Below are 11645 nucleotides of genomic sequence, written 5' to 3' on the forward strand. Positions count from 1 at the left end.
CGGTGGCAGCGGCGCCGCCCGCGGAGCCTCGCCGCCCGGCCCCCCGGAAACAGCGCCCGTGCTCCGCCGGTGCCGGCCATGGAGGAGGCGGAGGAGGCGGCGGCAGTGGCCTGGATGGACCAGGCCCTCGACGCGGTCAGTGCGGGCGGGGGTCGGGGCGCGCCCGCCGCCTCCCCGGCCGTGAGGGGTGCGGGCGGCCGGCCGGGCTCCGCTCCCCCGCCGGGGGAAGCCTCGGCGGAGGCCTGAGGGGAGCGGGGAGCCCGGGGGCGGACGGGCGGGCCTCCGCCTCCCTCACGGCAGCGCCGCGGGGGCGGGCGGACGGGGGCTCGTTAAAGCCTGGCTGGTGCCTCCCGCAGGTGACGTTGTCCCGTTCTTTGCGTCTGTCTGTCTGTCTGTGTCTGCCTGTCCTGCAGGCTAAGGAGGCGCTGGAGTGCGGGGAGGTTCCCGTGGGTTGCCTGCTGGTGTACAACGGCGAGGTCGTGGGCAGGGGCAGGAACGAGGTCAACGAGACGAAGAACGTGAGTGGGGGCGAGGGGGCCCCGGGGCGGGCCGGCGAGGCCGCCTTTGCCGCCCGCCCGGGCGCGCTTCGGCGCTTCCAGCCGCCGGCCGTCACCGGCGGGCTTCGGGGAGGTTACGGGCGGTTTTTGGGAAAGTGGCGTCGCGGCGCCCGGCTGCGGTGGGAGAGCAAGCGGGTGGCGGGAGGAACGGGGCAGGGAGCGGCGCAGGGGGGAGCGTAAGGGCGTGCTGTGAACTGGGGACGCTGTCGTCCCTGGCAGGTGTTCACACATTCACATTCACACGAGTTCTCACTCGTAACGAGTGAGAAAAGAGCGACCTGTGCAGCCTTTCTGTTGAAATTCTTGCCATAGAGACGCCAGAAACAGTTTACGTTGTTCGCAAGCTAGCATTTTCATGTTACGCGTTAAGGTTACCTGAAAAGCAATGAAATATAAATTGGAAAATCGAGCTCTGTTGCTTTTCCAGGCTAACTGCTGTACAAATAAAGGAATAAATGAACAATAGTCTCATTTTGGCATGGGTGGGGTAAGACAAGTTGTTGGGAGGTTGTGTAGAATTACAGAATGTGTAGGCTAACAAAATCTCACGTTTCGTTTACAGAAATCTTTCCTTTGACAAAGTTGTTCTTTCTAAAAAATATTGCCTGTAAATTTTAGATGTGATGCTTGCAATTGTAGCCATCAAATTAGACCTTATATGTGCTGAGAGACACGTTAAAGCCAACGGGGATTTTGTGCAACTGGAAGTTTTGTATATATGGATCTGATTGCAGGATCTGGCTCTAACTTACATTAGATATCTCAAATCTGAAAATCTAATGAAAGGAGAAAACGAGTCTTTTAAGCTCAAAAGTGTAATAGTAAAAATGAATCATTATACAGACTTGTGCTGCAGGGCAATCCATAATGTATTAAAATAGCTCTAATACAGCTCACGAAAGTCAGATGACAGAGAAGCTAAGTATCTCAAGTTAAATCACTGTAAACACTGTGGCAAAGACAACGCTTCTTGGGAAAATTGTGCCAGAGGTGTTAATGCTGTGTAAAAATCACACGAGCAGAACGTGACTGACAAGATTGATAACAAAATCAGAATCAACTTAAAAATGTTAGGGAAGCCTTCAGACTTTTTTTGTATTAACATCAGGGTTGCCTGAAGGTATGTACTTAAATCCAAGCAGCCTGATTTCAAAAATTCGTCTGCAATTTGGAAACAGTAAACTGTTGATATCTTTGAAAGCCAGTCTTTTTTTCAATTCCTGTTTGGCTCAAGTTTCAATTTTTTTGTGGCTTAATTTTCATAAATGCATATGTTCTAGTGATTGGAAATGCTGGGTAGTCAGTGCTTCTGAGTTTTATATCAGCTATGTAATTGCTCCATAGAGTCTAAAGGGAAATGTGAGCTTGAAAGAGGCACTTGCTGGGAAATTGTTTTTGGTTTTCTCCTAAGGATTTCTGGCATTATTTAGGAACAATCCTGGGGAAAAAATACCCCTCTTGAACCATTGAGGTAGCTCCAGCAGACATCATAAATTTGTCAAGGTCCATTTTGAAATGAATTTCTCGTCTCACCTCACATTGGAGGACTTCTTCAGAACATCATTCCTCAGATGGCTAGAAAACATCTGATTTCCGGTTTTAAACTTTTTATGGTCCGTTTATATCTCTCTGTTCTTGTGCCAGCATCATCCTTTATTTTATGTAGCTTGGAGGTATTTAAAGTCTTACTCCCTTCTGGCTTTTGTTTTTCCTTGTTTTCCCCAAGACAGCTGTTTAGTCTCCTCTCAGAAGATAGGCTTTCTTTCTGTGTTCATTCTAATACTTCTTGTATACATCCATTCCAGCTTTGTTTCGTCTTTCTTGAATTCACTTAACCAGAACTGTATACTTTATTCCAGATGGACTTTCTCTTGTGCCTTGTTTGATAACAACAATACTTCTCACTCTTCCTGGAAATAAGTCCGCCCATCCTTTCTGGAGCTACCTTGGTCTTTAATGCTGTTTTGTTATTCTTCACTTGTTGTTTTGTTTTTTTTTAATCCCATCTATAAGGCCATCCACTTCTTGAGTGATACTCTGATCCTGTCTCTTCTGATGATGTCATTCATCACGTGAATGACATTGCATTGTTAGCTATTTTCTGTAGGTCTTTTCCCAGTTAATGCCAATGTCACAACTGAAAACATTTAAGCAAAATTATCTTTGAGCATCTTTCCTAGTTAGTTCCCTCTGGATAAATAGTTCCCCTTTCAATGCAACTTCTATTCTTTGCTTGTTCACCTTACGTTTCTTGTGCTATGCTGTTTTCCCCAGACTGACAATAATTTTGCCTGTTGTGCTGTGCCAGGTGCTTTGTAGAAGTTCAGAGAGATGAGATTGGTGTTTCTTTTGCCTAGAAAAAATCTTTGTCAGAGAAAGTTACTAGGTTAATTTACTGTCAGCTATCTTGTGTAAATCCACATTGTATTTTATTTCATTTCCCTTTTATAGACCGGCCCCTATAATATTACCATCAAAGTTTGTTGTGTTGCGTGTTTTGCTCTTGAGACTGTCCTGGATCTGTAGATGTCAGGATTGTATGTCCTTCCTATTTTTCATTACAGTGACTCTGCTTGCTCTAACGGGGTTCAGTCATGTGATACTCTCCCGTGATATATCAAAAGCATCCCTTGATATATCAAAAGCATCGCTATGGGATTGGCAGCCTCATGGATGAGTTCTTTAGTATTTTTCTGATGGACATGATCTATTAACTTGGGTTTTTGCCCCTCATCCCTCTTCCATGCCCTAGGCAATTTCATCATTTTAACGTAGTAATTCTGTATCCCGTATGCTGTAATTTCTGCTTCCATACTCTTATACTGCCTTTTGACCACATTCTCTGCATCATTTTTACTGAAAAGGCAAAATATTAATTTTGTTTCAGAGTAGTACTATAATTATATTTGAGTGTCATCTATAGTATTTCTAACTCATTTTTCACATGTTTTGTCTTGACATTTTTACTTTTTATGTAATGTGTTTTGCAAGGTTGACAGTTGGCGATTTTCCTTTAGCCTTTGCTATTGGCTTTTTTTCACTCCTTGCAAACTTTCTCTCCACTTTTAAAAAATGATCATTTATTCAGTTAGATCTGCAGTCCTTCCCTATAATTTTGCCCTTGCTCAGGAATCAACTTGCCACTAGGCTTTTTGTCAAATAAATTCCCTGTCTGCTCCTTAAGTAAGTCCCTGCATCCTCTGATCTAACTGGCTGGAGTTAGGAGCAGGTAGTGTCTTCTTTATGCCCTCTTTCATTCTGTTCCTAAACTTCTCATTTTGGCAAGAAGATTTAGTTGGTGAAAGTTCTCTGATTTGTTTTCAGTCTGTCTCCTGTCACCCTGCATAAAAGTTCCTGCCCTGCACGTCCGCAGCAGAACACATTAATGTCAGAGATACTGCTGCTTACTCTGTGGAAGTTATTTGCAAAATTATTGATCGCCATCACGTTCTTCTGGAAAAAGTTGCTGTTGGAAGAAGGGAGTTTATATACAGCTGTGTCTGTTTTATTTTATTTTTTTAGGAGCATGGCTGTGGAACCAGCATTTCAAAATAGTTAGGCATGTCATTACTTGTATTGGTTGGGCAACAGTGTAACAAATGTCTGTGCAAGACACTCATTTTCAACAGCCTGGCGATGCAGTCACAAGCTTGTGCCAGTACTGTGTTTCCTGTGGCAGCTCCCACACTTGGTTGTTCACAGTCTTGCCTCAGCTCAACCTGAAAATTTTCTTCCTTATAACATTTGTGACCCTTCCCAACTAGAACTTTTTTTTTTTTTTTTTTTTTTGGCATCTTTATTCCCATGTGTGATCCAATTATTCACTTACCACTAAAATGCTGTCTTAGGTCCTTTGTTGATACATGCAGACTTCTCTGTTATCTTCTGTTGTGTCATTGTAGCATGTGTCTTTGCCGAGATCATCTTGCAAGTACAGTACATGATAATTGAAAATGAAGTATTGTTTGCACTCTTAAATTACTAATGAAGCCACAAGGTAATACAGAACTTTGAGCTTTGGCCCCCTTTACTCTCACTTGTTAATTCTTGTCTGAGATTTAGAAGGTAAGCTTTTCAGGGCAGTGATGATATCTTTATTTGTCTATAAAACATTTGCCACAGTTTGGGGCCCTATTTTAAGGCTTTGTCAAGGCTTTTTTTGCCCACTGACGTCAGCTTCAAATAATTTCTCCTTGGAACACCATTTGCCACTTTCTAACAATTGTCTTTTTCCCTTGCTACTCTTACCAGCTTTTGTTTTCTTGGCTTTAAAATAACATATAAGATTGGGCAAGTTAAAAAACAGTAGGGGCTTATAGAAGCTTATGAATTGAGTCAGTGACGCAAAATGAAAATCATCTTTTTTGTATGTTATTTTACGCACAGCAAGTCAATAAAAAAGACTATTCATAGCTCAATACAAAATAAAATTTTAAGACAGACATAGAAGGTCAGTTTTTCCCCCCTATCTTGTCTTTAAGAGGGACCTTTAGCAGATGCTTAAGGAAGGAGCTCAAGAAACAAGAAGAGAGTAGTGTAAACCTTCCCCTTGCATATCCTTTCCACTTCTGAAAGTGAATAGCTTAGGGACTTCCAGAGCCCAAGACTGTATCTGCATCATTGTTTCTGATAGCTGTCTGTGCACGTATCCTCCATGAATTTGTCTAAACCTTTTTTGAACTCATTTGTGTTTTTGGCTTCAATAGCATCCTGTGGCAATGAGTTCCACAATGTAATTATGTGCTTTGTGAAAGAGTACTTCCTTTTGTTTGTTTTAAATCTGCTGCCTGATAATTTCATTGGGTGCCTGCTTGTTATGAGAAATAATAAATAACAATTTACTGTTTGCTTTTCCATATTTTTCTTGATTTTTTTTAATAAACCTCTACCATAGTAATCTTAACTTAGAAAATGAATGACTGTATCTGGTGAGTTAAGAGCCGTAGTCTTTAGTCTCTGTACAGAGACTGTTCTGCAACTTGGATAATCCTTTCTCACCCTGTGCTGAATTTGTCCTGGTGTTCCCATGTCCTCATGAGGTGAGATGCCCAAACCAGTATGCATTACTTAAGATGTGGATGCACTGGAGTCTAGTAGTATGCTGTATTAGTGTAATCTCTTTTGTGTAGTTCTGTTACTGCAGAAGCTGGTATGACTTAAAGCAGCTGCATGTTTTTTCTTAACTTGCACTCCCAAGATCACCAGAGGCCTAAAAGCTACTCGGTGTACTTGGTATAAAGCAGTGTCATAGGTTAGAGGCATGTTTTTTCTTCTAGTAATGAAGGCTTATTGCTTATATGCTTTCAATTCATGCTCAGGAGTTGAAAAGCCAATATGGGGTATTCATGTCTCTTCTGATCTCAGGGGCACAAAATTAGCATGGCCACAACTTACACGTGTGAGTTACGGTAGCTGTAGTAGTTCTGAGGCATCGTTCTGCTGGAGGGCATTGTGCTTTATGTCTCCATAAGGTGTGTGCACTGAGACTTCAGCTGGTGTGATCTCATTTGTTCAGCTAGGGAACCTTCATGGCAACATTTCACTGGTAGGTCTGGACGAATCATGTCTGCATATTGATTTAGATCCAAGTTTTTATTCCAAGTGGGTTCATTACAATGTTAGTTCAGATCACAAGTGCACTCATGGAATAAATTTTTTGATTGTGTCTGCTTGCCATGCTTTGGTTTGTGTCTCAGAGATGACAAACTGTCTTCCTTTTAGGTGAAACTATACTGAAAAGATGCACTCAGGGAGCATACCTAATGCACTCCAGCTGTTGCTGGGAACATACCGTGCATGGGACTAAACTGGAGCTAGGCCGGTGTGAACTCCCCTGAATTGGTGTTGAGTCCTCAGCACTGTTTTGCTCTACAGATCGCTCCTCTTGCACTGCACTATTTGCTAATGTAGGCATAGGCAACGTAGATCTCTGTAGGAGTTCTAAAACATTTTTAAGCAGTATTAAACTTACCACTAACTTATTTATACGAGTCCTTTGCCATATATTGTAGAGCACCTCACAGTTATCACCACAGATCTTCACAGTGCTAAAATACTAACCCAAGTTCATGTATTGAAAGGAAGTTATCTAAGGTCACATAAAGACATCTGTAGCAGAGGTACAAGTGTAATTTGGATTGATTAAGTCTTGGTCTAATGCCTGTATCAAAACCATCCTTTTTCCAGAACAGATTAAAAAGAAGGAAAATAGTAACAGCCTTAATTCAAATAAGCATCAGGCTTTGTAATGGCAGAGTCCTTTCAATAACTAGTACTTTGTGATATTTTTGCAGTGACATCTGATTGGCAAAACACAGTGCTGCAGACATTCCAGAGCAATACTGGGACATTACTGACTGTTTTTGTCTCTCTGCAATTAAAGTCAACGCTACTTCTTTTCTGTTCAGGTTTTTGTGCCATACCTGTTGCTGTGACCTCCGAGATACTCATCATTCAGTCGTCTTGGATTAAAAAAAGAGAAATCAGTATTCTTCTGCCTTTTTGTAATTAGGCATATGCTGCAATCCCTGCCTGTTACTTGAGGGACTTGCTGTACACGTACATATTCCCAGGCATCATTAAACCTGATGCAACCTGAAAATACTGTGTCTACACAGTAGGTCAAGCAGTTCCAAAACCATACTGAAATTACTGCATACTCACAGCGTATTCATTCTGTGCAGGCACAGTAACATTGTCAGAGGGAGGAAAAGGTACCAGGTAGGAGCAGTTTCTTAGTATTTCCTGAGAAATTAACCTGGCTTGCATTCTTGCTCTTGGAAGCACAGTGGGCTAGATCAGTTGTTCTCTTGGGCTTTGTGTATCCCTTAAGCCCTAAGTAGAGCTTTCGTCTTGTCTTACTATGCTGGCACGACAGAGAGAGAACTTCTGAGCAGACTCCTCTGCCTAGGAACAGGTAGAAGAAAAAACTGGTTTGTGCTTGTGGATCTTGTGTGTGCTGCATATGAGATTGAGGTTGAATGTCTGTTTTCTTGGGTTGAGTATTTCTTCTGCAGTTTGGGCTGCGTCAAATTTCTTCTGCAGCTTGAACCAGCAAAGAGGTGTACTAAAAAGAGACTTCTCAAGAAAGCATTACATTACTTCTTTAACAGAAGTGAAAATAATTGCATTATTAATAAATTAGATGTCAGGCCATTGTGCCTTTGACTTGAAAGAATAATTTTATGACATTGCATTTTATTTCATTTGTATCTACAAGTGAGAAGCTTAAAGCTGTGAATCAGTGCAAACTTTAAGAAAATGTTTATTTTTATCTCCTAGGCTACTCGACATGCAGAAATGGTGGCAATCGATCAGGTCCTTGACTGGTGCAAGCAACACAACAGAGATTATACAGAAGTGTTTGCACACTCAGTATTGTATGTAACTGTAGAGCCTTGTATCATGTGTGCAGCTGCCGTCCGCTTGATGAGTATCCTTTCATGCTTATTCATGCTGGGAAACCATATGTCAAAATGTTGCTCTTTTGGCAGTGAGCCCACAGAGAAGGGCTTGACACTGTCAAGCAAAGCCAACAGGGCTACTATCTTTGAGAGTCTGCACCCACCTCCATTTACTGCGTGATAAATACTGAGAGACTCAAGAACGAAAGCAAAATGGTGCAATTATGACAAACAATTATTTCTCTTAGGGATGTAAAAATACATTTTAGAGATACCTGTTGTTATGTAAAATGAGCTAATCTCAGTTCAGTGTTCAGTTTTGAACGTTGTGTAACAATTGGTAACTGTGGCTTTGTATGCCTCTGCTTTGGGATTCATGTTTCTCCTTTTCTGAGGAAGGCTGGATGTGCATCTTCAGCAATACATCTTACATTATTCAGAAGTAAGTTCTCATTTTATGAGGGAGGAATTGTAGTGCAAACTAATTTAGTTTGAAAAGTACAAGCACATTTTAGTGACGTTTAATGACTACTAAAATCAGGCTACTTTACTTCCTGCTTGCTTTTCACTTTAACTTAACACCTTAACTCATTCACATAAATTCCACGGGTCATATATGGCTGCCGAAATGAGCGATTTGGAGGCTGTGGCTCAGTTTTGAGCATCTCATCTGATGATATGGTAGACACAGGAGAACCATTTGAAGTAAGCGATAAAAAGTTTTCCTTTGTTTTTCAGCGAGGGTACTGTGCCTAGCTTCATTACCATGCACTGAGAATGTCATGCACCACTTTAAGAGAACTCAGATGAAAGGTGATCAGAAGTCAAGTAAACTTGACTTTACAAGAAAATAATGTGAAAAAAATTAAGTGCTTAAATTAAATTGAGGAAAAGCCTGATGACAGTCTTAAATATTTAAAAGGCTGCATCAAAGAGGAAAGGAAACAATTATACTTGTGGAACAAGGTAAGGAATAAATATATCCAAAAGGTGTGTAATACTTAGAACAGTAAGTGTATGCTGCAGGAAGAGATGAGGGAAAAATTATTTTAAATGGCAGAATATACAAACACATCATCAATAAAGATCAAGTAACAGCAACTTACTAAGTTGGTGATTTTTAGCTGAACCACTGGAAATTATTGTACTTTTGCTCCCAGTCTGTCCGTATATGAGGTACAATGCATTAGCTTAGATCTACTTCATATAGTTCAAATCCCAAAATAAATATGGACTGAAAAAGTAGCAGAGGAGATTTAGTTTAGGTATCAGGAAACTTTCTGAACAGGAAGGATGCCGAAGGACTGGAACAGAGTGTCTGAGGGGAGTGAGGCTTCTTTGTCATTTAAGAAAGGCTGGACAGACATTCAGTGGAGGTATATTCAGTGGACCTCTAAAGGTCCCTTCCAGCCCAAAGCATTCTATGATTCTATAGGACACATAAATCTAGACGTTTTACAGCATTATACTAGTATACCTGTATACCTATACATACATATAGATAGAGAGTATTTATAAGATTATATTTATTATATTATATGGAGTTGTAGATGATCCTGCCTTATACAAGGATCCTGATGAGGGTTCTTAGAGTTCTTTTCCACACTTAACATTTATGATTTAATGAATGTAAAAAATAGGTAATATTTTCAATGCTGAAATATAAGCACTAAAGGTTCAAGGCTCAGAAAGAATTTTAGTCAGCAAGATGATACTGTTTGGCAGTCCAGGGTAAACATACTAAGTATCTTTCTGTCACTATGTTTGTGAGACTAGCATCTGAATTAATTTGTATAGTCAGTACTGGAAGAGTGTTCATTTGCTAACATTGGCACGTGGTATTTAACTTTTCTGTATGTTCAGAAGAAAGACAGGAGAAGATTCTTGCTACTATAAATCCTTCCTTTCTTTCTGTAGGCAACTGCAGTGGGATGTATAGGTGTAATTCATTATTTTCTAGTGTGGGTGGAGAATGCATTTAGTGTTAGTGACGTTTAAATGCCTTGTCATTAATGTTCATGGCTTGGAAAAATATTTTGGAAGGACCAAAAAGGTCTGGGGGGTGACTGTTAGGAATAAAGAATAGGTTTGTGGGAATACGCTGTCTGGTAGGAATCTTACCTACAAATACCTAGGTGTATGTCTCTCACATTACCAAGTGCTTGAAGAGTATATGAAGTAAGTTGGAAACACATTAATAAGAAAGAAATTGGAGATTGCATAAAAATTTTACTTAAGTTACTAAGAAAGTTTGTTTTGCCTAACTTTAAGTTACTAGGGAAATTATTTACTCTACTAAGCCTCAAGATAGTATTTTTCAAACATATGAGATATTCAACCTGAAAAGGAGATGTTCTGACCCCCAGATAGTTAAAGGTGCATGTTAAGTTAGTGGAATAGACAGTACCATTGTTTACAATTATTCTGTACTTAAGACATTATTGTGAAGCATAAATATGTTATTCTCAGATGTGCTCATGAACATTATTCTAATTTGAACAGTGCATTTCTGGCTATCGTGCCAAAGAAGCAGTGGAAATGTTAAAAGCTTTCTACAGACAAGAAAATCCCAATGGTAGGTTTGACATTAATGGAGCCATTTTAATCCCAACCTAATTTAAAAGAATGCTGGCACTGGCATTACTGTAATTCACTTCTGTTGTTTTTTCTCCCTTTCTGTTTCTTCTTGGCAGCACCAAAATCAAAAGTACGGAAAAAGGACCATTGTAATTAGCCCTATGCTGATGGGAGACAGAAACTTACCAAAAAAAGATACATGAAGGTTTCTTCAGCATCCTTCTTTTTTAAAATGTACAGTCCAATTAAACTATGTCTAATGTTCTGTACAGAGTTTTTACTGATAGGATACTTGCTACCTGTTCCTGCGTTTCTATGTATGTGATTTCTTGTTACATACATGACCAAGCAGAAGAGTAAGTGGCTGTTTTTAGAAAGAGGAAAATTTATCATTCAAGTTCACTTGTTTACAGCCAGATGGAACCATTAAAATGATGCCGTTCTGTACAGCACATTCTAGAATATTTTCTTTCCTTCTGTCTGTGGAGAAGCATCTTGCTTTTTAATAGTAAATGTTTGCTTAGGCAAACCCAAGTAAATCTCTTGGGAGGTTGCATTTGTAAGACCTTCACAGTCCTTGTGTGTATATTTAATCAAAAGGCATATAAGGAATTGTACAGTCCTTGAAGATTTGAGATAAGACCATTGTAACGATTCTTCGTTGTTTTTTTACACCCCCTCTAGCATAAGCCAAATTTTCAAACATAACTTCTGAAAGTCACATACATATGTAGACAGGCATATATGCGGAATCACGTCTCGGTTTGTGTATGCTATTGCTAATAAGCGTAAGCATCACTTGGCTGCACGGCATCTTCAAACAAAGCTGTGAAGAAACTCTCCACAACTCTCTTTAGACTGTCCACTCCTCTTGTGAATATTAACGTAAGAAATGCTTTAGCGTTAAGAATCCGCTAAGAAGTTGAAGTTGTTCTCAGCTACTAAGTGATAGTAACCGAGACGGGCACATACATGTCAAAACCAGGAAATGAAATTGGTAATAATATGAAGAAAATATCTTGGAGATGTTTATCTTTTCGTAGCATTGCTTGGCTTTGTCATTTCCATGGACTTTGCTTGCTCATGCAGTAATTTATAATCCAGAAGA

General features: G+C 40.3%; 1 protein-coding gene across 1 annotated transcript; it reads left to right on the forward strand.

Moving 5' to 3' along the window:
* The first annotated feature begins 78 nt into the window (after positions 1-78).
* On the forward strand, positions 79-10984 carry ADAT2 (adenosine deaminase tRNA specific 2). Its single transcript, XM_075707798.1, has 6 exons — positions 79-135; positions 414-518; positions 7839-7989; positions 8559-8665; positions 10463-10535; positions 10654-10984. Exons 1-6 carry the CDS (start codon positions 79-81, stop codon positions 10692-10694), a joined length of 534 nt encoding a protein of 177 aa, XP_075563913.1. The 3' UTR covers positions 10695-10984.
* Positions 10985-11645: the final 661 nt, after the last annotated feature.

Source organism: Pelecanus crispus, chromosome 3 (assembly GCF_030463565.1).
Source record: "Pelecanus crispus isolate bPelCri1 chromosome 3, bPelCri1.pri, whole genome shotgun sequence".
NCBI classification, from domain to species: Eukaryota; Metazoa; Chordata; class Aves; order Pelecaniformes; family Pelecanidae; genus Pelecanus; species Pelecanus crispus.

What these genes read in the sequence shown, in the direction of transcription:
- ADAT2 (XM_075707798.1), top strand. Translation starts at nt 79, where the DNA reads ATGGAGGAGGCGGAGGAGGCGGCGGCAGTGGCCTGGATGGACCAGGCC. An exon ending in TGGACCAGGCCCTCGACGCG is followed by an intron (nt 136 to 413) that starts GTCAGTGCGGGC and finishes CCTGTCCTGCAG; the next exon opens with GCTAAGGAGGCGCTGGAGTG. An exon ending in ACACAGGAGAACCATTTGAA is followed by an intron (nt 8,666 to 10,462) that starts GTAAGCGATAAA and finishes TAATTTGAACAG; the next exon opens with TGCATTTCTGGCTATCGTGC.